The following is a 27,853-nucleotide window of genomic DNA, read 5'->3' on the forward strand; positions in this document are numbered from 1 at the left end:
GAAGGTCTCAGAAATGGTACATACACCTGAATATGTGGGAGGTATGTGGGAGGTGGTACATTAATGAATGAGGGCAGCATACACACACATACTCCCTTAAGTATCAGGGGTATGCCTGAGGGATACCCTCCCAAAATCATTGATTTTCACCCAGTGACATTTAGCATTTTCTTCAAAGCACACTTTTTACTACTACTCCTACAGATTTTGCCCAAAACTCGCACAAATCGATACACATTATATCTGGGGTCATGTGATCAAGATGTAAAGTTTGTGGGCCCTGGGTAGGCAACTCCGGCCTACCCAGCACATGAGGTGTGTGATTCAAGAATGAGTGTAGCCCAGGGCTTCCAAAATCCAAGCCTGAAAACATCGCCCACCTAATGCCAACCCAAAAGGCAAAGACTAATGCAGGGATACAGTAACTCATTGCCCCCCTCACCAGGTAGAAGGGTGAGGAACATTGCATGTGTACACTGTAACATGGTCTCAGGTCAGGTGTACAATGCGTGGATATGTGTAGAGATGGATGGATGCATGGATGGACTGCAGAAGAGAACTCCACAGAAATCACAGAAATCAGAACACATAGAAGGCCAGTGGAATATAGAGAAATCTTAATTTGTTGTATCCCTTTATTGTGTTTTTACACACCTTCCTGAAGTAATCCATGAATCCTTTACATTGTATTTTGTTTGTTAAGGCTTTTCAAGCACTGCTTCAATTAATAAGGACAGCTTTGGATGTAAGAGGCACTTGGTTCATAGGGTTTAAGAATTTCTGAAAAGGAACACACTTTTACTGCATGGAACAATGATGGAGGAGAAAGGCAATGAGATTATTGATTACTGAAGACTATTGTCAAAGGCGATTTGACTGGATAAGGTCACAATTACCTGAGCTAATGTACAGTAAGCTCACCAGTAACTGTAACACTCAATAATGTACTCAAAAACACTTCCTCCTCTGCCCTGAATATGATTGGTCAGTAAAGTAACCAGAGTTTAAGCTGACAATGAGTCAAGAAATTCAGTGATCAAACTAATTAACCACTTTAGTCCTATACGAGTATACTTGGTCATAAGACAACAGTGAAAATAGCATATCTACAAGCTCACAAATAATCACATAGGGACTATTTAATTTGTGCTATTTCGGAAATTGTTAAATGTATTTTTGCTTCAAATTATTGAAGAATTTTGCCTATAATGACATAGCAAAATTAGAGATGCCAGGCTTACTTAGGCTAGGTCACTTATATTTGAGCAAAACCAGCATTTTGCATTTCCAGTCATCAGCGCTTGGAAACAATTAAAATTTGCCAACAATTCCAGTAAATTAGTGTTTGAGGCAACTAACCAAAATCTGACAACCTAATACATTTCATGCAAATATTAACCTTAAAAAGGAGTGTTTTCTTACAAACAATTGTGCAGCATTACCTTTACATAGACAAGTTATACATCACATTCTTTTCAGAAAGGTGTCATTATTCAAATAAAGTCAGCAAATATTAGGTTCAATATGATTTCCTGGTTTACAACTGGAATGTCAAGAAACTCATTACTCTCTCCCTTTTCATAACTCTAAAATGCAGATCACTTCATGGTTGTTAAACATAATTAAAAACAAAAAACAAAAAAACAATCAAAAATTCATAGATGGTGCTTCTGGAAAGTACGAGTATAACAGCCTCAGATTACAAATGTCAACAATGATGTAGTAAGAAGATACATAAAAGGACTTCAAAACCCCACAACAGAAATATAGGAACATGTGCAACATGTAAACATAGTTTGCATGACGAGGTACAATATAATATATAAAGAAATGCAATGGGGAAAGTGTGCATGTGTGTATATAAATGCACAAGTGTGTGTGTGTGTGTGTGTGTGTGTGTGTGTGTGTGTGTGTGTGTCTTTAGTCAAGCAGGGAGGGCTCTGAAGGACGTATGATTGTAGGTCTGTTGGGAGCAGATGGAGGTCTTCTGCTGCAGAGAGACACATAGTGAGAGAGCAAGGCGAGGTTATTAGCTATTGTCGTGGAATTATGTATCAATTAGTAATTGTTGAGGCAAACGGAGTCGGAGACACTTCACATCATAAGATACAAGTTTAATACATGAGCTCATGGGAGAAGTACATTAAACAGTCAGGGTAGAGGTACAGTAGTTCCCGGGAAGGAAGGGAGAGAGGCGAGTTATATATAAAGATAATAGGGGAATTAGCTTGTTTCACGGGACCAGGTTGTACCCAAAACAATAGATATCAGGCCTGTTCTATGTCATCTTGACTCTATGATATTCAGATGGTTAGAACATATTATGCGGCAAAAGATAAACAACATAATAATATAATAACAATATCCTACTATAATTCTAGTAACCTCTGTCTGTCTGTCTGTCTGTCTGTAGTGGTAGGTGTCTGTAGTGGTAGGTGAAGCTACCCGGTTCTCCTCAGTGGCTGGACCAATTGTTCTGATTTTGCACACAGCCATTGACCATTACCATCTGAACTTAACTGTGGAGCCCGTTTTTCAATTTCATCAAATCTCAGCTTCTTATTAGCGTTTATGTGTCAAACAATGTCGCCTCCCGGGTTGCTAGATCATGTGCGCATATCCCCCCACGGATGCGTCGACCGGGTATGGTCTAGTAAGGTATAATTCTACAGAAAGATTTAATCACTATTCATGCACCAGTAACACTTGCTCATAAGGTACCCGTAATTAACGCTTAATTTATTATTACATAATAAATTATGTAAGGGTTAATTAAGCGTTAATTAAGCATTAATTCATCATGAATTCCTTGTAATTCATGTATTAAGTAACTATATTTAACTAATGATTAACTAATGATGTTAATTAATGATGAATTACAAGGAATTCATGATGAATTAATGATTAATAAACGCTTAAATAATGTATTAAGTAACTTTGCTTAACTAATGATAACTAATGATGTTAATTAATGATGAATTACAAGGATTTAATGATGAATTAATGCTTAATTAACGCTTAAATAATGTATTAAGTAATCATAAATTAAGCGTTAATTACGGGTACCTTATGAGCAAGTGTTATCCATTAGTTGCCCTAATACCACCAGCACCAACTTCACAGTACATTTATGATGAGTGATGAGTGTGACTGTGTGTGTGTGTGTGTGTGTGTGTGTGTGTGGGGGGGGGGGGGGGGGTACCTTGGGATGCCTGGGGGCAAGGCTGGGGGTACACGGGCCGGTCTGGAAGGTATGAGGGGAGGGGCGGCGCCATTGTTGGGGTCTGCTTGACCAAGTGGGCCGCCAGGTCTGGAAGGGATGGGTGGTGCGGCAAATGCAGGTGAGGGGTTGAGAGGGGGCGGAGGCCCCGGAGTGGGCCCTCTTACTGCTGGGGGACGGCTGGGAGGAGGCGCTGTAGCCGGAGCAGCGCGGGACGCTGGGGGAGGACTGAGAGAGAGAGGGCAGGGGACACCAGTGAGTTTAATTTCCAAACATACTGTAGATATCGTTTCTGTCAGGCAGAAACCTTGTATGACCATATTTCAATTGTATTTACTTTTTCTTTTATTGTATGTATTTGGCCGCGGATCCCCATCTGAAAATATTTTGTTCCAGGGACCCCCAGAAGCAAAGATTTGAGTACAAAATGTTTGCTTTAAAAAATATATATATTCAAAGATTTGCACACATTTTCACGATAAAAAAAAAAAAAGCAGATCTACAAGCTCATAGCGTGGCACTCAGAGCTTGTAGATCTGCTATTTTTGAATAGCCAAAGAAATAGTATAATAATAAATAACATGAATAACAGTATTCATGTTGGAATCGTTTTGGGAACTGAGCTGGAAAAGAATGTCTATGTTCAGCCTTCTGTCCGCACACACAGTCCTATACATGTCTGAGTGTTCATTGCTGTGCATTACCTGGGATTTTTAGCCAACCAGCTGTTATCTACCGGCGGTGGTAAGGGGGCAGTGATGGTGGTGGTGCTGATGTCCCCTATGATGACCAGGGCCTCCTTCAGGGCGTGGTACATCCTCAGCAACTCGTCTCTCCTCTGGGCCTGCTCTGGTGACTCCTCCATCAGGCAGCTCTGGTCTGAAGCAGAGTACAAGTACGCCAGCAGCTCAGAGTGGATGAAGTCCTTAGCCTGGGGGGGTTGATACAGGTACACAATGGAGAACAGTAGGTCCTAATGGCCATACAGTGGCCATTTTGCTCTAACTTCATACTCAATGTGGTGGTGAACCCCACCCTGTCAAGTATGAGTAAATTATGGTCAATACAGAAAAATGTCCACTACTAAATATAGCTAGAGTATGCGTATATGGCTCAGCTCTAACTCATTTTAAAATGTTATTTTCACCAATTACTATCAGTATGCATTGAAAGAAATGCCATGCCACTCTATAGCTTCAAACATAAGGCAAATAAAATATAAACAAGTAATATTACAGTATGTGAAAATGCATACATACATACAATTGAATATACTACGTGCATAAAACATACAATGAATTAAATGCATGAATAGAATAGAATACATTTCATGCATACCTACATGTCTATCAAGATATATATGCTGTACATGTAGCGATAATTATTGTACTTTTCAAGACCTGGAAACTGTTAAAAATAACTTTTCCACACATACTGTATGTAGTTGCTCTAAACCAAGTTAGCAAGTTGCTCATAAGAAACAAGGGCAGGTAGAGAGAGGGGGGTAAAGAGGGTGTGAGAGAGAGAGAGGGAGAGGTAAAGAGGTTGAGAGATAGAGAGAGATAGAGGTAAAGAGGGTGAGAGAGATAAAGACATACGCTGTTTATCATGAGATGCATGATGGTCTTGGGCATGAGGTCTCTGATGGACTTGTTGACGATGCCGATGTAGGAGTCCACCAGGTTACGGATGGTCTCCACCTGCCTCTCCAGCTGAGGGTCCATGGACACAGTGTCCCCTGGATAACTCGCCTCCTCACTGTCAGTCTGAGGGAGGTGGTGGTGGGATGGGAGGCAGGCGTAGGTTTAGATTGAGGACATAAGGACACATTCAGATGAGGAAGATGAAAGCCGTAATGGAGCAGATGTCAGTATTGTTTTTTTTTTTTTGGGGGGGGGGGTCTATTGACCATATACATTCACATGGCTATTTTGTTCTTACATATGAGTTAGGGTGAGTTTTCCCCACCCAGAGAGTGACGTAAGAACAAAATGGCCGCTGAGTGAATAGTCAATCAAGGAAGGAGAGGCTATTAGGGCTGCAACTATTATTTTGTTAGAGATTATTGTATCGATTACTTTTTTGATTAATCAAATAATCTAGAAGAGGTTTCTTTTCATATTTGTTTGTGTGTGTCTGAACTTCTCAGCACCTGGTCTTTTTCAGGATAAACTCCAGCTCTGAGAAACGAGGCCTTCCAACTGTCTACATCTTCCTGAGTATCACAGGCCAGTTCAATCTGACGCAGGTCCTTGTAAACATTCCTGTAAAACACACACACACACACACACACACACACACACACACACACACACACACACACACACACACACACACACACACACACACACACACACACACACACACACACACACACAGGGCAAAAGGATATGAACAAAGGGAAATGAACAATGAATTGCCTTTAGTGCCACGTTTGCGCACAGAAACTCCATACACACCTCTGTTCAGTGTTGAATATAGCGAAGACATGCTTGCTGGACATGAAGCCCTTCAGCATGTCTCGTAGCTTCAGGTTGTCCAGAGGAAGCATGTACTTCTTCTCTTTCTCCTATGGAAATGAGCACACAACTCCATCAGGCATTTGTTTGATTGAGGAAAATGTATGAATCCTCACGACTCACATGCATTCATGCATAATGCACATATAATATATTATTATGCATTCTGTCCAATTTTGAAAGCCAAAGTATTCACATGTGCACACTGCACACACCCACCCGTTGTTATATCGGAAAACACAAATTTCACTGCTTGCAATGTTGCAACCAGCTGTGTTGTAGGTGCATGTGACGAGCAAACTCCATTGAACCCATTTAGGCCTGTGACAAACAGCCAAAAAGGGCTTTCGTTTTAGAGATACCCCTACCGGAGGTAGAACCAAACACAACATAGTTTTTCTTCATCTCTAAGGCCTCCCATACATGAAATGGATTGTTGTGTAAAAATATTTTACTGCAAAAGTGGTGAAATTGATATCTAAAGTTATACACCCCAAACAAAAAAGAATGCCTGGCCGTCTGGGGGTTGAGGCATAAAAACTCATGTAGATTCACAATGGAAGCTCTGACAGGTTTAAAACTTGGCATAAATGAAGTCAGGACATTCCTCTACATTCTAAAAAAAAGACTGAATGTCAATATCTGAATGTAAATAGGAGATACAGTCATTTGAACACATACCTACATAGGCGGAAATGTAAATCTATGTAGAATGTTCTCTTTACTTTGTAGTGACTCTGACATGGATTGTCATAGCAGGACATATGATGTTTTGTTTGAAAGATGTGGTTCTACTGAATCCAGCAATATCAATTGTGTAAAAGTAGCTTTAATACTCATGGAGTTATGTCACTAAACGTATATGGTGTCCCAAATGGGGAAAACATGAAACAGTCCTAATGAAATCTACAGTATCACACAGATTAGTTTTATTTTCAATTCACTTATCAAGGGTGGAAAAATGTTAGCAAATTCACTTGAGTAGAAGTCCCTAAATGTATGAAATGTCCCAAAGTTGAGAAAAAATTAAAATATTATGCAACTTCAACAAGAAAAAATCAGGCGTACAGTAGAACTACAAAGAACTAGAAAAAGTGCTCCTCGGAGCACAAGTCTCCGCCAGGTCAGGTAGGTTATTGTGGCCTCCTGGTGGCGCTATAATAGGCCAATGTGAAAAGGGTGCCATTTTTTCCTAGGCCGTGCACGGCAATCGGACACTGCATGCATGATTTGAGGCATTTTGTTCTAAAAATGTGTTTTGCTAAATTTGACCTGCTGGTGGCGCTATAACAGGCCAATGTTAAAAGGGTGGCATTTGTTCCTCAACGTAGTGCAAATGTGCATTCAAAGTTTCACCGCAATCGGACGCTGCGTTCATGATTTGCTGCATTTTGTTCAAAACATGTCAATGTTAGCCAATCAGATGGAATATGAAAAATCAAACAGATCCGTCTTGATCACATGACTATAGAGATCATGTGTACCGATTTGCGTGAAATTTTGATCAAATCTGAAGGCTTAACATCAAAAAATGTGTTTTACATAAGTCTGCCTCCTGGTGGCGCTATAAAAGGCAAATGTGAAAAATGCAGGGCAAAGGTTTTTTCTTGGCCTCTAGAGAGTGTGCATACAAAGTTTTACACTGATCGGTGCAGTTATACTGTAGGTAAAAACACGAACGGCATTTCTTCCCCGGCCTAATGGGAATGTGTGTGCAAAATTTCACGGAAATTGAATGCTGTGTTCATGATTTGAGGCATTTTGTTCGAAACGGAGTACTCCTGCAAACTTTGAGAGACATTTTTTGCCAATCAGGATGGAATATGAAAATGGAAATGAGACGTTTTTTTTAATGACTATAGAGATACTGTGTACCGATTTGGGGATTTTTTGGCCAAAATCTGTAGGAGTACTGTTCAAAAATGTGTTTTGCACAAATCGGCCTCCTGGTGGCGCTATAAAAGGCCCATGTGAAAAAATTGGAGCAGAGGTTCTGCTCTGGCATCCAGGGAGTGTGTGTGCACAGTTTCGCTGCAATCAAGCCAACGGTGCCAGAGATTAGCTGTCCACAAAATGACAGAATGACACACGGACACACACACATACACGGACGGACGGACGGACGGACAGGGGGTAAAACATACTCTCTCGCCATGCCTTTCGGCCTGGCGGAGACAATTATTTAGCAACCCTGACTGAGGTAAACCAAGCTCAACCCATTTGATGCGCAAAGTTATCCTCATAACAGCAAGTCATTCAATTCTGTAGAGTTTATATCATTTAACGTATTTGGTTACAGGTTATACTATTGTATTTGGCTCCACCTGCTCTGTCTGCATCGTATTGCCTGCCTACTTGGGCTTCTTCATAAACTGATAGGTAAATCATTGCAAATATTTTGGAAAGTGAAAGGATGAGAAGGACCTTGTCAAATCAAGTAGCTAATCAGCTAGCTGGAGATTGACCTACTGTAGCTTAAAGTTACATTTAGTGTAATAGAGCCTGTCCAGAAGCCTGGTTTGGACCCTGATGACTTTGCTAACTACCGGCCAATCTCCAACCTTCCTTTCCTCAGCAAGACCCTGGAAAGAGCAGTAGCTGCACATCTCCATCAGCACATGTCCAACCATTAACTCTTTGAACCTCTCCAGTCTAGCTACAGAGCCCACCACAGCACCGAGACCACCCTGATTAAGATCACTAACGATCTCCTCAGGGCTGCTGATTTAGGCCACATCAGTATCCTGGTTCTTCTGTATCTCTGTGCAGCCTTTGACACAGTCTCCCATTCCATCCTCCTCGACTGCCTTTCCACCCACCTTAGACTCACCGGATCCGTTCTCTCCTGGTTCCACTCATACCTGTCCAACAGGCAACAGTTTGTCTCCATAAATGGATCCAGTTCCCACCCAGCCCCAGTAAACCATGGTGTGCCACAGGCTTCTGTACTTGGTCCCATCCTTTTCACCATCTACATGCTCCCGCTTGGTCAGATCATCCGCCACCATGGTCTACGTTTCCACTGCTACGTTGACGACACCCAGCTGTACCTCAGCACTACACCAACCACTCTGCTACCTCCACAGTCCATAGTCAACTGCCTTCACGAAATAAAGACCTGGATGACCACCAACCTACCCAAACTCAACAGCAAGAAAACAGAGCTCATGGTCATGGGTCCCAGCCAAGACGCAGCTTCAGAGGATTGGTGATTTCCTCCTCCATGTGGATCGTAGTTCCATCTCTTCATCCCCTGAGGTTTGCAACCTGGGTGTCATCTTAGACTCTACCCTCTCCTATCGATCCCACATCAAATATGTTACCAAATCCGCCTTCTTCCACCTCAAAAACATTTCCAGACTCCGGCCGTCACTCTCAGACTCTGTTGCTGAGACCCTCATCCACGCTTTCATCTCCTCCCGCCTGGATTACTCTAACGGTGTCTTGTTCGGGCTCCCCAACAAAGCCCTGGACAGGACAGATCTGCCCTGGACAGACCTGCCAGTGAAATGATAGATTGCTTTATCATTTTACAAACACTTTAGGCTCAGATTACACATTTGAATAAACACACACGGACAACTTTGAGATCTCAGTATTTGACTTGCCGGACAAGGAGATGTGCTGACAGAAGTCTAATCACAACTGGCCTGCACACCGACTCACACAAGCATTTATTACAACACAAGACATAAGGGTCGGCCCACAAAGTACTCAAAGTATCACATAGACAGGGCGGTACTCAGAAAGTACCCAAAGTAATAAGTACAAAAAGTAATCCGTATCAGAGTAGTTGAGCTACTTAAACAAGGAGAGAGAAACAGGAGGAGAGACCCTGTTCTGTTGTCCCTCTGAGGAATGACAACACACAGGCTTGAAGTCATAACATGCCTCTTAGTATGAGAGCTTTCACCCCTTCTGCCTCTCACCTCCAGTTTGGATAGAAATGACTACTCATATATCAATTAAATGAACACATTAACAAAATGAATACACATTAACCCAATTACTTTATGTCAGCATACTAAACTTAAAAATCGGTTCCTACACCTGCCAGAGTGCTCATCCACACCAAATGCTGGCAGCACATCACCCCCACCCTCAAACACCTCCACTGGCTTCCGGTTAAATTCCGCATCACCTACAAGCTGCTCCTCCTCACCTAAAAGCTCTCCATGCTCTAGCCCCACGGTACCTGTCAGACCTCCTCGAGGATTACTCCCCAGCGCGGAACCTGAGGTCTTCTGACTTGGGGCTCCTCACCACCCCTCACAGCAATAAGCGGACCCTCAGCGATAGAGCTTTCAGTGTGGCAGCCCCTACCCTCTGGAACTCTGCTGTTCTGATTATTTATGTTTTATTTCAGTTTGGCAGCTGCTATATTTAGTTTAGAGATTTTATGCATCATACACAAAGACATCCGGGTACAATCAACCTTTCTGATGCTGCATGACAGACCGTGTCTCTGGTACTCTTACTGTACCTGTCCCAGTCTTAATGTCAGATGTTCTTGTCTTGTATGGCCTTCCCACAAATGAAACAATCTTTCCGTATGTTAAACAATGTTGTATTAACCCTACTCAGTCTTCTTGATTAGCCTGATGTATTGTTTGCTCTAAGATACCATAATTGTTTAAGGAAAGTATCTCATCTGTATCTGTCTGTTGAGCAACATTTAGTATGCTTTGAAGGCCTTCTGCTGTGGGCTTTTTGACATATGGATCTTGTTTCTTTACTTTTTCTGAATGTTTACCAAGGATGATACAATGATGTGACCAGATATTGACATGTTTGTTCATCACACTCCATTCTGGTAAACAAAAAAACAAAAGAAAGAGAAAGAAACATCATTCTGATCTGTCTGGAAGCGAGTCCCGCTATTATTGCATGGATCAGCTGAACGTAATGTGTAATGTTTACAAGGTTTAACCCCGCCAGCAAATAATAGACTAATAACCTGGAAAGGATATAACATGCTCACGTTTACCAGGTAAAAAGATGATGTTGAGAATAAATCCAGGGCATACAAGTGGAACGATTATGGACCAGAGCTTATTGATTACTTATTGATTAAATGAGTTAATTTTGGATTAATATATCACTGTCCTACGTCTGAATGGGGAATGGATCTTCTGGACACAGCTTTCATCACTATAGTTTCCTCATCAGATGGTAACATTTATTAGGCTGTTGTGTGTGGCGTTCATGTGATCAATATACAGTAGAGTAGCCTACAGTAGGCTATTAGCCTACAAATTAATACCGCGGCACGGACACTGGTGCATCAGTCCCTCCGCAGTTTCATTAAGGCATGAAGCCTATTTTCATTATTACGTGACACTTTGGCTGAGATGGCCCGCTGGCAAACACACTCAGGGACCTAATAATTCAGCTCTAAATGCGACTCATAGCCTAGAAAATAAATAAAAAGCGGTGGAATCTACATCATGTCTATATTATGCATAGGCTACAAGCAATACATCGTTTCACATTTATTTTTTATATATATGTGTTGACAAATGTTGGGCACATATATATTTTATTTGAGGTTTGCCACTGTTGTAATTGATTTTGGCATGAAGAATAAAGCATTCTAAAGACATACGCACATTTCAGCCCTGGCAAGACTGCCTCGGGGGTGACGTGAGAACGTGCGCACCTGACGCACAAAACACAGACCAAAAAATCTTTATGAATCTGGTGTATATGTACGACTTGTCCTAAATGCCGGTACGTACAAAATATGGTCTTAAATCCCTTTATGAATCCGGCCCATTGTCACTAGCCTAATTCACACACATGCAAACACACACGCACACGTACACGCACACACACTTACCTCCTCATCCTTATACCAGGAGAATGATTCTGCTGTCAGGACGAACCAGTAGTCCTTGGAACCTCCCTTCATGATGCTGATGTTGATGGTGAGCCAGCCCCTTCGAATCACCTGAACACAAAACACCACCGGTTTAAAGCTGTTTCTAAACTCTCTGACATATCATACCACACAATCATTAGTAAATCATTAAAATAATTTAACCACTTGGACCCTAGAGTCCCTATTTTGGGCAAGTCATAATATGGCGGACATTTGGTGAAAATAGCAGATCTACAAGCTCGCGTGCGTCGTTAGCTTGCAGATCGGCTATTTTCGCTATATGTATATAGGGTTAAGACAACAAAATAATGAAAAAGGTGTGAAACGCCACAAACAAGAAGAAATACTCTGGACATATTCACTGTTTCGTGTCCGCTTTAATAACATGTCAGCAAAATTAAATGAAACATTCAGAAGCAGCACAACCATGCGTGTTTGAAAATGTGCATGATGTGGTGCAATATGCAAAGAGAGATACTCATCAACCATAAAACAAGGCCCATGGTATCACACCCCAAACACAGAGCAACGAAAAACACCAAGGACACACTCTCATAAAACATCACCTTCTCTTCATCCATCCAGCCGCCCGGCTGACGGGCAAGGAGACAGAAAGGACAGACACACAGCACAAATACGTAAGCTGACATTTTAGTCTGCCCTCATATGCCAGTCTGGGCTGTCGAAGCTGAATGTCATACACTCTCTTTTCTCTGTCAAGAAAACATAAAACGTCTTCTCTTAACTAATGGTCAGGCACCATCATATGTTAAAGAGTTCATTGTGCCTTATAAGCCTGCTAGAACACCAACATGCTCTCAGTATGCAACTTTGCTTGTGGTTCCTAGAATATCTAAGAGTAGAACAAGGAGGAAGAGAATTTACGTATCAGGCTCCTCAACTGTGGAATCTTCTCTCAGTTTTGGTCCGTGAGGCAGACACCCTCTCTATTGTACATTTAAGACTAGACTAAAAACTTTCCATTTTGATGAAGCTTCCAGTTAGACTTAGATTGCTGGGGGACTTCCTATGGCCCCTCGCTCTTTCTCCCACCCCCTCCTCTCCTCCTCCTTTCCCTGTCCATCTCCACCCTCTCTTCTTCTCTCCCTCTTGAATTGATATGAGTCGTTTCATGTACCATCCATGCCCATTTTTATTATTGTATACATTCATGTCCCATTAAGACCTGTCTATACTGTAGCTCAACATCATTCTTGTTTTTTCTATTCTCAACAACTGTTATTGTTGTTGCTACTATTGCTTGTATCTCTCTCTCTGTCTCTCCCTCTCTTTCTCTTGTCTCTCCCTCTCTCTTTCCTCCCCCAAAAAGGTCAAGGCAGATGGCCGCCTAACCTAGAGCCTGGTTCTGCCTGAAGTTTCTTGAGGGGGAGTTTTTCTCTGCCACCATCGCAAAAATTCTTCATCAGATTTGGGGGGACAACGTCGGGTCTCTGCTCTATATGTAAAGTGTCTTGAGACAACTTGTTGTGATTCAGTACTATAATAAAACTGAATTGAATAGAATGACTCCATTGCACAAGGAGTGAGTGTGGGACTGCCATGAATCGTATGGGTTTGTTTAATATGAGGAGTATCAAATACCTGATTAGGCATAACCCTCTTCTTGCTGGCGTTCGCTGCTGTCCTTTGCTGGGCACTGCAGGAGGGACATTACAAGTACATAGCATTCAAATAATAATAATTAGTAAAATATTGAAACAAATAATGAAAATAAAAATACAAGAATACTGAGTTATCAAGCCTAATATCCACGGGCAAGTTGTTACACAATCTAGGAGTCCTTCCTATCCGTCTTTTAGATTTTGGAACAGCCAGAAGGGCCATGCCAGATGATCTTAAGCAATGCTCTTGTTCATAAGGAATTAAAAGGTCTGAGCTGTTGGAAGGGGCGAGACCGAGGCAAAATCTAAAAATCATTTCTAAAACTATTCAGTAAATAGCACAGATCAGTGGTTCTCAACTCAGAGTACAGCTGCTTCTCATAATAGCAATCTAATGAGGGACTACCTGGTAGCAAAACCAGCTCATACTTGTACAATGCCTATACTCAAATCATGTGTTCATTTAACTCTGAAAGTGTAAAAATGGACCCTGAAGGGATTTTATTATGGATATGCACTCTAGAGTTCTCCGTAATCTTGAATATCGTTCTATGATGAAGGTGTCTTACTTGGCAAAACCAATGAAGTCCTCGTGGTTGGTGTTGATGTAGGAGAGCTCAACATCAATCAGCAGCAGAACCTGCCTCAGCCAAAACATGAGGTGATTAGCAATTGTTACGCAGGCATACATGCAAATACAACATGCCTCCCTAGCTCTTTCACTTGCTCACACACACACAGGCCGAGACAATGACATTGAAATTACTATCAGAGCATGTGCACATAAAGCACACAAGACTGCGATTTTGATAGTATCATTTCCTTTTTACATGCCAATAAGCCATTACAGACGCTTCTTATGGAGAACTAATGTATATCAGTGCTAGATAAACACAACCAAACTGTTGGGTGCTTCAGCCAGTTTTTTTTAAGCGGCTAAATTGCTATATGTTGATGTATTCATTTTAATTGTTGTAGGCCACTGTGTTTTAGAAAATAAGGTTATATAAGTGTAATAATGTAAATGTTCACAATATTGCAGTCAAAACTGCGATCATCTCCTGCAGCCCTAAAATACAGAGACACACACACTCCCACACCCACCTGGTCTTTGGTCTTGCCGTCTCTCTCTCTGACGTAAGTAGTGACAATTCTCTCTGTTTCCTCTCTCAGTTTTGGGTATGAGTTCAGCTGCAGGCACAAACACAAACACATACACGCACGCGCGCACACACACACACACACACACACACACACACACACACACACACACAGCTGCAGGTACTGACACTACATGATACACTCATGCATGCCTACAGTGTTGCACCAAAACACTACTAAGAAAGCAATACCCACCCAGTGAGACGGTGAACATTAACACAAGAACATGCAAGTCATTCCTTTGTGCAGACAGGCAAGCATCAGGGATTGCTAAGTATTCAGGGATGCAGTATTCCACTATTAGCTTGAGATGAGGAGGATATTCTGTAATGCTGAACTGAGATCTAACCACAGTTGTGGATTTATTTGTGCAAAGCAGCTCGAAACATAAATATTTAAAATAAGTGTATTTAGTATTTAAACCACTTTCAAACTGGTGAAATCTGTCAATTAATACAGAAATGTCTCAGAAGTAGTGAAAGCTCTCGACGTACTGCAGATCAACACTTTTTTACAATTTATTTGAAATAGGGCTTAAGTGGTTAAGCTACAGACCAGCTGGTTGTTTAGCTCAAGCTGATAGTGGATTTCCATTGATCAGAAAAAGGAGCCTTGAAAAAATGAGTCCAGAAAATGAAGATGAGTTTGTTGATGGGTCATATGAAGAGGTGAAGATTGGAGAAAGTAGGGGTGGGAGGTTATTTGATGTGTTTCAGGGACAATAACACAGGTGCAAGGAAAAGGTGTCAAAGACAGACACACAAAAGAATACCTTTCCTCCTCGACAACACAAGGTGAAAGACTCTTGTGGTAGTGAAACTTATAAGCAGCATTTTCTTTTCATATTTGTGAGTAATTATGGAGATCTCATTGGATAAGTGAGGCAGGGTGTGAGGGGTTGGTAGGAATGCCATTGGGTGGGGGTGCACAATCAGGGGGGAGGGGCGCCTTCTGGATTGGTTAGCTGAACACCAACACAAGGGCAACCTCTCGGCTGCAGTGAGATGGGTAGCAAGTGAGGGGTGAATGAAGCCTTTTAAACAAACCACCCAGGGACAGGGTTATTATAGTTAACTAAAGCAACAAAAAAACTATGAGAACCAAAAAACGATAACTAACTGAAACCGTATTTTGTCTTTACAAAATTAACTGAAATGAACTAAAGTCATAGACAAAATGTCCTTAGTTGTAGGCTGACAGTCTCCAATATTCTTTAAATAAAAGCAGATCTCACAAAGCTTCTGCTATTTTTGTGAGCTTTTTGAATTTCCCCCTAGCTACCCCATGTTACAATAGAAAACTAAAATGAATACCAAAACTATTCAAACCTAAACTCAAACTAAGAATTTTCACAAAATAAAAACTAAACTAAACTAGAAACCTGCTATAAATCAAAACTAAACTGAAATTGAAAACAAAAAGTAAAAAGAAATGTGAATGAAAAATGCTAAATTATAATAACCTTGCCCAGGGATAGAGGTGATGGGGTTAAAGCACTATACAGTGTGAGTTAGATATCTGCCATTTGTCTTTGATGCTTGTTTCAACTTGCTTTCTTACGTCTCTTCCCTTTTCATTTATCAATGCTTTGCTATGGCCTGCATTCCCTTTGCTCTGGCTGCCTTTAAAGGGATATTTTACTTTCAAACATGTTTATCGTTATCATGTCATTTTATCGTCTACTCAGGCTTTTGTGAGCACCCCAGGAAGTTTTTTAATTGATTCAGTATTTAGATATTAGATATTCATTTTATCAGACACGCCCCCTTCCCATAGAAACCCATTGCAACTTCAAACATTTTAATCATGTTAGATTCCTTGATAACACCCGTCCTTGGTTCTGGTGACTAATATTGTCCTTTTTTCCATTTTATTCTTTTCATTATCAACAAATACAAATACATGAAAAAAGTAATTGAAAAACACAGCCTCCTTACGCATTAGGAGGACAATATCAGTCACCAGAATCAAGGGCGGGTGTTTTCGATGAATCTATCATGGTTAAAATGGAGTTTAAAGTTATAATGGGTTTCTATAGGAAGGGGGCGTGTCAGATAACATTTATATCAAATATCTAATGTTTCTAAACACTGGAACAAGCAACTTAAAAACTCGGGTGAAACACAAAAGCCAGAGTTGATTTTAAATTATCCCAAACATGTATGAAAGTGAAATATCCCCCTTAAGTAAGCCTTTCTGTCCCTCTTCTTACATCTATGTTTTCTACCACTCTGTTGTACCCGTTTACCTTTTCAGAGCACTTCCTGATCAGTGCGGCAAGCTCACAGACGACCAGGTCAACACATTTCAGACAGGGGTCTTTCAGCTTAATGATCTGCTTTTTCACTATGGCCTCAAACGCCAGGTCTGGAGTGAACAGGCCTGTCCTGTGGTGAGGCATCATGGGAGTTGGAGTTTTAATGCAAGGTGAGGGAGAAGGAAGTGGTCACGGTGAAGAGTACAGGAAAGGAATGGAAAAATGGGAAGCCAGAACCGGTTGGAATGGTTTGAAAAGGGAGGGAATGATACAAAGTTTAAAGGACAAGAATGAGGAACATGAGAACAGAAGAATCCAGCAACATAGCAAAAAAACATAGGCATTTAGGTCAAGTTAATTCTACTAAACTTTGCAGGTATCCCAAAACGCTTAGCAGCCAGGAACTGCTTAAAAGAAATCTACCTCGCAAAAACAGAATTACAATGAGCGGCGCATACATTTCGATGTGTGTGCAATGTGTGGGTGCGCACGTGCATGCGCGCATGCGTTCGTGGAAGTGCATGCTTCCACTTCTCACAGTGGCGACCTGTAGCTTAGAAAAAGGAGGGGAAAGTAGCCCATGTGTTTTTACACTAACACCCCACCAGAAACACCACACCAATACACTGAGACACAGTCATTGAGCCACAATGGACCCATTCACGTGGGTCCATTTGTACACTCATTCACACCGAGGGTTTTGCTGTAACGATGCCCAACAGTAGAGAACAGAGGCGAACAAATTAGGTTCCCCATCTTAACTGGTGGGCATCAATATGGCAGCTCTAAGGCAGTGGTTCTCAAAATGGGGTCCGGGGACCCCCGGAGGTCCTTGAGGGGGTTCCAGGGGGTCCCCAGCTAAATGATTGATAGTTAGGAACCAAATAGACCCTTATGGGTATGTAACTCAAGAGAGCGTACAAATAGAACCAAATGTACCCCTTATGGGTACATTTGGTTCCATTTGTACACTCTCAGCGTAATGGGGGTCCGTGGCCTAATGCAGACCAAACCGGGGGGCCTTGAAATAAAAAACGTTTGAGAATCACTGCTCTAAGGTTCGGTTGTGGCAGCCGGGCAGGCAAGGGGGCGGTTGACCATGCCGTAATACCTTATTGGTGCACTGTCTGACTGTGTTGATGAGCTCCTGGATGACCAGGTCGATGCATTTCAGACAGGGCTCTTTCAGCTTAATGATCTGCTTTTTCACTATAGCTTCAAACGCCAGGTCTGGAGTGAACAGGCCTGTCCTGAAGGACGCAACGACAGACAGACACACGGACAGATGGAGACATGGAGAAGGACCAGGTCTGGGGTGCACAGGCCTGTCCTAAAGGACGTAATGACAGGTGGACGGACACACAGACTGGTGGAGGCATGGAGCAGGAGACGAGGGAAAGATGTACGAGAGGAGAAAGGCACACAGATGGAGAGGCAAAGCTGTTTAGTTCAAAGGGACAGGACACCAAGGACGGAGTGAACAGGCAATGACACAGACCAAGAGAGGTAGCGAAGAGAGATACAGAGATACAGAGAAATACAGAGAAAGACAGAGAAAGACAGAGACAGACAGGAAGACATGGAAACAGGATAAGTGACAGGCATGAAGGTAAGCAATCTGCGAGAAGAACAAATTGAGGGCAGTTTAGAAAATGTGAAAAACATGGAGAAATAGCCAGACAAGATGAGCACAGAGTGACACTGTATCACTTTGCAGGGGTAGACAGACACACAAACAAGCTCACAGAAACAGACAGACTGGCAGACACAAAGATGACGAGAGCCAGTGTATAAAAAGAGTGATGTGTTTTTCTGTCAACTTGCCTGACTCCATGGATGTTCTTGATGGCGTAGCTGATCTCTTTCCTCAGTTCTTTTTCATCAAACTCCATCTGACACACACACACACACACACACACACACACACACACACACACACACACACACACACACACACACACACACACAGTGCAGACACACAATTTCAAAATGTTGTGCAAATATGCACACTAAGCACATATACATACACCAGCACATACAGTACACTGTAAATTACAATAACACATACAGTATTATATATGCATGTTTGGCACATACCGTATGTCTTAAATGTTAGGACCTCATAGAATTACAAAGCATGCTACATTTTACCTTGACGAGTTCGAAGGGGAAGCGCTCATGAAAGATGCGGTTGATCTTGGCTCCACCAGACAAGTTGGAGGTGTCCACCTGATCTCCAGATCCCTCAATGCACTTCTCAAAGTCCACGCCGAACTGCTGCACCATCCTGTACCATGTTACAAGGAGGAAAATGTATTTAGCTTTTTGCATTTGTTTGTGAGTGCGTGTATACGTGCATGTTAAGTTCACTTGGGTACAGATGTAGACTCTGCATACTCATATTTGGAAGTCTGGAACGTGTACATAAACTTACCATGAATGGCCTGAACATTGCTGGCATAACAAAGGCTGTGTGGAGGAGAGGGTGCTATATATATTCCCTTAGGTGTCCATGAATTGTCTAACCCTGTTACATTTGTTTCCCTGTAAAGTTAGACAATATTGTATTTGTGGATTCAAATAAAGCATTCAAATGTGTATGTACTGACTGAAGCAGTGCTTTGGTCTTTCGTGTGGGGTCATCGGGGCGAAAGTTCTTGTATTCCTCCACCTCCTTCTCCAGGGACAGCATCTGGCTCTGCAGCTTGTTACGTAACCCTGGCAACGTGTCACGGATGTGATTGGTCAGTTGCTGAGGAGGGAAAAAGTGAAGAAAGATCAAGAGTTAGACAACATAGGGTAAAAAAATAATCCACAATGGAATGGAAAAAAGCGGCACTCCAAAATAAACGTCAGATACAGGTCTCAGTTTACCATTTTTAATCTGACGTGTTTCGGAGCAAGGCCTTCATCAGAGCAAGTTAAAATGCATATACATAATTATGTCGGATATGTCGATCCGGCTTTGTCGAACAAATATCAGCATTGTGATTGTGTACATTTCACATCTGCCACGATGTGGACATAAATAAATCTTTCAAATTCGTATGAGTGTGTGATTATGTGTGTGTGTGTGTGTGTGCGTGTGTGTGTGTATGTGTGGTGCACGCCGTATGCCACATTTATACGTTTGTATGCCGTGTCACGCACCGAAAATAGCAGATCTACAAGCTCACAAGCTTGTTTCTGTGTTATTTTCGGTATGTGACTACCAGGTGTAAATCAGCCTTTACCTGGTTGAGTTGCTTCTGCAGGTGTGGTGTGCCCATACGTTCAGCCATGTGTCTGTAGCCAGGGTGCGACAGGAAGAACTTCCTCTCTGCAGCCAAAGCAGCACGGATATCTTTCCTCCCATCAATATCCTTCTGACTGCGGTTCACCACTCCTATGTAGCCTGTAGGGGGCAGTAGTACACACACAGTTCAATCAAGGAAGGTAAATTAAGGAAAGGCCACTGGCAGATTGTGCACTGGGTAGCAAACTGAATGCGGAATATGTAGAGGAGTGGCCAGAGACAGTTAGTACTACTGTTTATTATTCTACTGTCCCTACATATACATAATACCTAACATTACAGAGGACCATAAACATAAGAAGATATGAATGATAATGTCCATGCGTGCGTGCGTGCGTGTGTCTCAGTCTCACCCCTGCGCAGTGGCAGCAGTTTGTTCTCCAGGATGTCTCGTGCATCTGTCCCCTCGTCCATCAAGTCCAGCTTCGTGATCACACCAATGGTCCGTAAGCCTGGAGACAAAATACTAAATATGTAATTTCTGTGCTAACTCAACTCATACAGTATATAACCAGGTAGGCAAGTTCAGTGACAAATCAATTAATTACATCATGTTACTGATCAAACTGATTAACCCATTTAGACCTGGAACGTTGTTATACCTTTCAAGCCGGGAACACTCTGTGTCACATTAGCTGTTGCTATACATATAGCAACATATGTTTTGTATTTATGTTTTTGAATGAAAAGGTTTTTCAGAAAACTTCGGTCAGGATTTAGAATCCGAGGCAGATTTTTTTAATCGGCCTCAGGTCTAAATGGGTTGAAACCGAATATTCTCTTTTTTTTTTTTTTTTATATATATATATACTTTATTGCAGGTTTGTACATTACATTTCATGTTATTGATTTCATTATCTTACAAGTTCTCTTTACTTGTTTAATTCATCCTGCATCATTTATTATTTCATTTTTTTAAATGCATATACAAACAGAAATTAATACAAAGAAGGTAAAACACTTTACACTTTACACTTCATGTATTTCTGAGTCCCATTTTCTCCAGTTTCTTTCAAATTCATCTTCACGGTTTCTCATTTTGTAATTAATTCTTTCCATCTCTTTAATATTTTCAACAGTTATTTTCCAACGTGTGATTTGTTTTAAGGCAGCTATACGTAGTATTGTATACAGATATTTATCTCCCTCCCTGTGTATTTCTAATGGAATAATACCTAATAAAATATTGATTGGGTGTATGGGTTTTCTTAAGGAAAATGTATTTATTATATTTATTTTTACTATCTCCCAAAACCTTTTCAATTTTGGGCACAAATAGAAAATGTGTGTATGATTTGCTTCCAGTTCTGTACATTTTCTCCAGCATTCAGCACTGCCTGCTGGTCTATATTTTGATAAAATTTTGGGTGTTAAAAGAAACCGAATATTCTTGAAACTATTTTCAAATTACACTCAGATTGAATAGTTACAATTAGGCCTACGGGGGAAACAAGGAAGCAGGAAGCAAATGGAAAATGTATTGTATAACAAGTAAATAATGAATTGTAAGATTACCCGTTAGAAGAACAATAATCAAAATCAAAGCTTGAAAAATCCATGGGAGTCCATATTGAAGAATGGATGGTATCAATAGCCAGATCCAGACCGATCTATACTTAAATTCACACCAAAAATAGCCAATCTACAATATTGCGGACACTGAGGACAGCTTCGAGCAGCTAAGTATAGCTCAGGCCTTACCCTGCGGGTCCACTTCCTTGGATATTTTGAGTGCATCGGAGTTGGCCAGGTCCATGTTGGCCGGGGTGACAGCCAGGATCAGACAGCTCTCCTTGGTGATGAACTGCATCAGCATTTCCCTGATCTGGTGCTCAATGTCCACCGGCTGGTCCCCGACCGCCACCTTGGTCATTCCCGGAAGGTCGATCAGGGTCAAGTTCAGCACTGTTAAGGGTGAACAGAGATGGAAAGAGGGAGCGGAAATCAGATTAATGAAGCTTCGCAAAAAGGATGTGACACCTTGTCAGCAGAAGATGTTTTGTGTATTTGACAGTAAAATATAATGCAGTGTCAAATACAATGCATGCAGTGTCAAATACAATGCAGTGTCAAATACAATGCAATGTCAAATATAATGCAGTTTAAAATACTGTATAATGCAGTCTAAAATACTGTATAATGCATGTGATGGCATCGCCTTTTACAGTGTAAAACACAATGTAAAATACAATGCCTTGTGAAATACAATACATTGTACTGTGATGCAATGTTGCATGTGTTGGATCTGTTGTTCACATTGGCTTGCGAAGTAGGCATGAGCTAAACTGAATATGCCATTTAATTGCATGTATTACTGTCTGTGAAACCAGCTTGTCAGTCAACCAGAATTGCAAAGTACATCTATGTTGTAATCATGTCACAGATAACCACAATAGTAATACATAACAACACCTGCATCACTTTGTACATAGACAGCAGCAACAGATTTAGTATTACAACATGTGTGTGCATGTGTGTGTGTACCATTTGGGGAGTAAACACGCAGGTTGATGGGGACGGGGGAGATTCCCTTGTTGGACCCGGTCATCCGGTCAGTTTCCGCCTCGATCTCTAAACGGACCTCATCAAAGTCCACAAACTTGCGGCCCTTACAGTGCAAGAACTCAGCGTACTCTACAAGGAGACAGAAATAAGCATCGATCATACTTCATCACATGACTCATTTTCAAACCAACTACCGATGCGTTAACTTGGGACGTTAGCTTGAAAGTCTGTTCTTTCTGTCACTGATCGTGTGACAAAGTACTGTATAAATTAGGCTTTAGACAGGGATGGAAGGAGACAGATGCAATGAGTAATAGACGGGATGATAGGGAGGAGTGGGGCAGGGATGGTATTAATGGTATGTGGATGGTATGTGAAGTGGGAGACAGTGGTGAGAGCTGTGCGTTACAGCAAAACCTTAAGGGTGATTTATATATGGTTGCATGAGTACAAGTCAGGCTTTACAGGCATCTCAAGCACGTTGCAGCTTGTTAGTGAATTCACACCAGCAGTGGTATTTCGCGAGGTTTCATGCACTGCCTATGGTGAGGAGCATTCCCTGTTTCCCGTCAAAGTTGAGAAAAGTTCAACTTCTCCGCTGCCACTGTGCAGCAACCAACGTGAGACGTGCTGTGGTCTGAAATAGGTGTGGACTAGGTGACACACAAGGGTGACATGGTTGTTTCAAATTGTACACACCCATTTAGTGGAAAAACAACAGCGGTATTACAGTGGTGTAAATTTGGAGTGATACACTTTGACTGTTTGTTTACGATTGCACATGGGCTTGTGTGCAAGAGGGAGAGGGAGAGAGAGAGAGAGAGAGAGAGAGAGAGAGAGAGAGAGAGAGAGACAGACAGACAGACAGACAGACAGACAGACAGACAGACAGACAGACAGACAGACAGACATAGAGTCCATAGAGCACATCCCAAAAAAACATAATCAGGTGCTGAACAACAATACGTACATTAGAGAAAAGGAAGGGAAGTCCGCACACTTAAGCTCCCAGTTGAAAAATGTATTAAGGTTACACAACGCAAATATATTTTTGAACTGGGAGCTTAAGTGTGCGGACTTCCCTTCCTTTTCTCTAAGAGAGAGAGGGAGAGACGTGTGTGTGTGTGTGTGTGTGTGTGTGTGTGTGTGTGTGTGTGTGTGTGTGTGTGTGTGTGTGTGTGTGTGTGTGTGTGTGTGTGTGTGTGTGTGTGTGTGTGTGTGTGTGTGTGTTTGTTTGTGTGTACTTGCCTGCTTTATTGTTGACCAGCTGTAGAATAAGTGGGCGACGGGTGACAATACCATTTCCTCTCGGCAAAAAGTCTCTGTGAGGAACACACACACACACACACACACACACACACACACACACACACACACACACACACATTGTGATTTTACACCTACACCTAATTTGCATATACAACCAGCAGCACATTTCAGACATCTCCTGTAATTTCATCAAATTATAAAGAGCTGGAATCATTAACATTTCGATCTAGTAGTTTTGTCCTGATGTAACTGACACACAAATGAGCACTTTGCCATTATTCTATGCAGAGATGTCTGAACTCATGATGCATAATAATCATGTCAGCGTCCAGCCAAGTACACAGTATTAACAAGTCTGCCCATTCACTGGAACCATGATTCATTTCCATGTGGTTGGTTGGCCATACATCTCCTCGGGCAATGAGAAAGTCTGGCCATGTATGTCTGGATGCTTTACAGATCAACAAGGCTACGGGAAACAAACGAGGAAGTGTCTAGAGTGTATAGATTCAGTTTAACACGTGTGAGCGCGCGCATGCACACGCACGCACACGCACGCACACACGCACGCGCACGCGCGCGCACACACACACACACACACACACACACACACACACACACACACACACACACACACACACACACACACACACACACACACACACACACACACACACACACACACACACACACACACACACACACACACACACACACACACACACACACACACAGTCCACTGCTGACAGGGCAGGCAGGATGTTGCACAACAGTGATGGTTGTACACGTTCCTCACCTCTTCCTCTGACTTACTGGAAAGCACAAGATGAATACAACAATACACCTCACAGCAGAATAGAAGAGTTTTCATCTCATACACCGGGGGGAAAAACAATAAACAAACATGAAGAAATGAAGTCAGCAGCTCCCTCTGGAAGCGAGCATGTCATATACACACTGCAGCTGGTGACATCACTCATGACAACCCATCAATGCTGCTACTGTCTCCTCAACATGCCACTAGGGAGACGCGGGGACAAAGGCAATGAGAAAAACATTCAGCCATCAACAACATTCCCTCTCGCTTAGGGCAACAAAAAAAGAGTTTCGCTTTGGAAAGTTTACAATAAAATCCTCAGTGTTCATTTATCCATTTGTAACACTGTCTGACGGTGTACAAATGTAACCAAATGGACATGTAGGGGTCCAAATTAAGGATTTTACTGTGTGAATTAGTGCTCACTCTTAATAGTTAGGGAACACCTGTAGACTACTTATCCACTTAATGTAAGTAAGTTGCCCTATTATACTTTGTTGTAAATCAAATAGCAAAGGAAAACTAAATCTATAAGCACAAAATGTGCAAAATGCATTGTGATGCATGCAACATGTTGTAAGCTTGTACATTGGCTATTTTCATTATTTTTGAAAGATTTGGAAAGATTTGGAACCATTTCTCCTATAATAACATGTCCAAAATAGGGACACAAGGTTGAAAGTGGTTAAAAGTAGTCCTATGACACGTCCTATTAAAAGCCATATTGCCAAAGCTATGTAGATTAGGCCCACAGCAGCACAGCGTCCAAAGGACAAGGTTGTTTTCTTGAAACCCACACCTGTGGGTTCTCTGTCTCTATCTGACTGCATGGCCATGGGTCACATGGCAGAGTTAAATAAAATATTACTGCAAGCTTAGTTTCACTTTTACATTTCAACAGTAGAAGTCGGTATAGGCCGCTGGTGGACTCCGCTCAATAAAGAGTTCAAGTGGTTAACAACTGCCTATTCATCCCACTTGCTTTTAACGTGTTGGGTAAAGTCAAACTGTGGGAATCCATCACATTGAAACTGCACTAGTTTAGTCCTATAAGTGAAATACATAATTCATGGGTGCACAATGACAGTATTGAACCACTCCACAATCTTTGATATGACTCAGAAATGAAAGTAGGACATTGTCCTGGCCTGGCAAAGCCTGTGTACTGAGAAAGCAACAAAGACGTATTTACAACCAAAGTCTTTCTCCTTGAGCTTTGTAAATGTTTGACAGGATGTAATAGGCAATACAAATCATTGGGTGCACTTTAAGCTATGGCACTCCCAATGCATGATTTTGGCCTGAGCTTACTTTACTTTAAACCCTACTATGCTTTACGTTTGACTGTACATCAAGTCATTACATTATTTTAATAATGTTAAAATAAATTTGACTATATTATAGTCAAATGTTGTCAGTTGTAATACATGATTTGAATATGTAAACCCAGGCTGCCGCTGAACAATAAACAAATGAGAGCAACAGGTGGATATTACTCCTATTATGCAAAGAAAAGAAAAAGACAAATTTGATGCCTGGTATTCAGTGGTGGAAAAAGCACTATATATTTTTTACTTAAGTAAAAGTATCAATACTGCAATGTAGAAATACTCTGTTAAAAGTAAAAGTCCGGAATTAAAAATGTACTTAAGTAAAAGTACAAAAGTATTGGTATCAAAACATACTTAAAGTACAAAAGTAAAAGTACTTATGCAGAATGTCCCATTTCACAAGTTTTCAAATGTATAAAATGTATAAAAATCTTTTGAAAATAGCAGATCTACAAGCTCACAATGCGTTGCATCGTGACATGTTGTGAGCTTGTAGATCGGCTATTTTGAAGGGCTGAAGTGGTTAATGTATTTAAAAAAAAATAATCATAATATATAAAGTCACTAGTAACTTAAGGTATTTGACTTAAGTCAAATAATTGTTGTGTAGTAAAAGTGTAATATTTGCCTCTGAGATAGAAGTGAAAGTACTGACATTTGGAAATACTCCAGTAAAGTAAAAGTACCTCAAAATTGTACTTAAGTACAGTACTTGAGTAAATGTACTAAGTTACTTTACACCACTGCTGGCATAATAGCATTTCAAAGGGGTTAAAGCAGTGTGACAGTTCAGGGGAGGTGGCATCAACCGTACTGACAACGCCCCCCTCCTCTGACTTTTCCACATTTTTTTTCTCTCCGCGTCAGCGTAAAAAGAAAGCGCGCAACATCTGTTGGTGAATACCACGGCTCACGAACAGTGTTGCCATGTCCACTTATTATAAGCGACGTTGTGCTTATTTTTTTGTAAAGTTGCTTGTAAATATTGGTGGTTGTTGCGGATTGCTTTTTTTTGGGCTTAGTTGTTTTCTAAAGTGTAGTTGCTTATTTTGGGCTTGTTTCCTAATGTTGTTTCATTTCCAGGTCAAGGACCCCCAAATTAGTGTATATTTGTCTGCGCCGCCCTGCGGACCCCCATCTGAAAACATTTTATGCCAGAGACCCCCACCCCCATACAAGATTTGTGTTGTTAAAATGTTTCTTCTTCTATTTTTAGCCAATGTAGCCAATATTATGTTTAAAGGGAGAAGGGCTCGCCTCTTTTGGGGCTTGTTTTTATACACCTGGTTGCTTATTTCTCTCGCAGAATCTGGCAACACTCATGAACGGAAAGAATTCGTTGGAAAAAACCGAACGGTGAGCCGCTATATGGACGTAAAGTAACCAAGTGCTTAGCTGGCGACTTTTACGCAACAACCGTCGCCGTTTGCAACCAAGGAAGAAAGTAACAACAAACACAAGCATAGTCAAAAACAAAACATTATTGATCCCCCCATTGATCCCAGTGCATGATAAATTAAACAAACCTCCCGACGAAATTTTCCAAGACAGAGCTCTTCCCTGCGCTCTGGCCGCCGACCACCGCTATCTGTGGCAGGTCTAAGTTGGCGCTCTGTCCGATGGAGCTGAAGGCGTCCTGGAGCTTGTTGATGAGGGGAATGAGGTCTTCCATCCCCCGGTTCCCCATCGCGGCACCTCGATCGGCCCACTGGGCTCTCCTGTCCTCGGTTGTCGGTTCAGTGCCCAGCCGGTGAAGAGACAGACAGCTGGATCTGCGCTTCACTCTGATCCTTCCAACCAAAAACCAAAAGTTGGAACCGAGGCTCTTCGCTGTCTACTATTTGATTGAGTGAATTAGTATTCACAGTCAAGACCACAGTCACCCCTGCAGTAAATATGTGTTACTTGGTACTAGACTACAGAATGCAAAAACTACATTAGACTAAACTTCTGTCATCATCCGGTCAGGCGACATC

The 27,853-nt window shown here is 41.6% G+C and overlaps 1 protein-coding gene across 3 annotated transcripts; it reads right to left on the reverse strand.

The window, feature by feature from the left end:
• Window positions 1–617: 617 nt before the first annotated feature.
• LOC311056365 (dynamin-2-like) lies at window positions 618–27,841 on the reverse strand. 3 transcript variants are annotated; one of them, XM_084072934.1, is made up of 20 exons: window positions 27,404–27,841; window positions 23,709–23,782; window positions 22,440–22,589; window positions 21,657–21,860; window positions 20,309–20,407; window positions 19,894–20,054; window positions 19,270–19,412; window positions 18,812–18,947; window positions 18,485–18,552; window positions 16,652–16,790; window positions 14,347–14,433; window positions 13,812–13,882; window positions 13,223–13,277; window positions 11,579–11,689; window positions 5,680–5,789; window positions 5,373–5,484; window positions 4,819–4,986; window positions 3,925–4,151; window positions 3,203–3,448; window positions 618–1,987 (listed from the first exon to the last, which is right to left on the reverse strand). In XM_084072934.1, the coding sequence occupies exons 1-20, from the start codon at window positions 27,562–27,564 to the stop codon at window positions 1,921–1,923; spliced, it is 2,589 nt and encodes an 862-aa protein (XP_083929060.1). In that variant the 5' UTR covers window positions 27,565–27,841; the 3' UTR covers window positions 618–1,920. The 3 variants fall into 3 exon arrangements, with proteins under 3 accessions (XP_083929060.1, XP_083929059.1, XP_083929058.1); XM_084072933.1 differs by lacking the exon at window positions 16,652–16,790 and adding an exon at window positions 17,772–17,910; XM_084072932.1 differs by lacking the exon at window positions 16,652–16,790 and adding an exon at window positions 17,772–17,910 and having other exon boundaries at window positions 618–1,990.
• Between the last annotated feature and the right edge of the window lie 12 nt (window positions 27,842–27,853).

The sequence above is a fragment of the Gymnoscopelus microlampas genome (genome assembly GCF_963454915.1).
Source record: "Gymnoscopelus microlampas genome assembly, chromosome: 2".
Classification (NCBI taxonomy): Eukaryota; Metazoa; Chordata; class Actinopteri; order Myctophiformes; family Myctophidae; genus Gymnoscopelus; species Gymnoscopelus microlampas.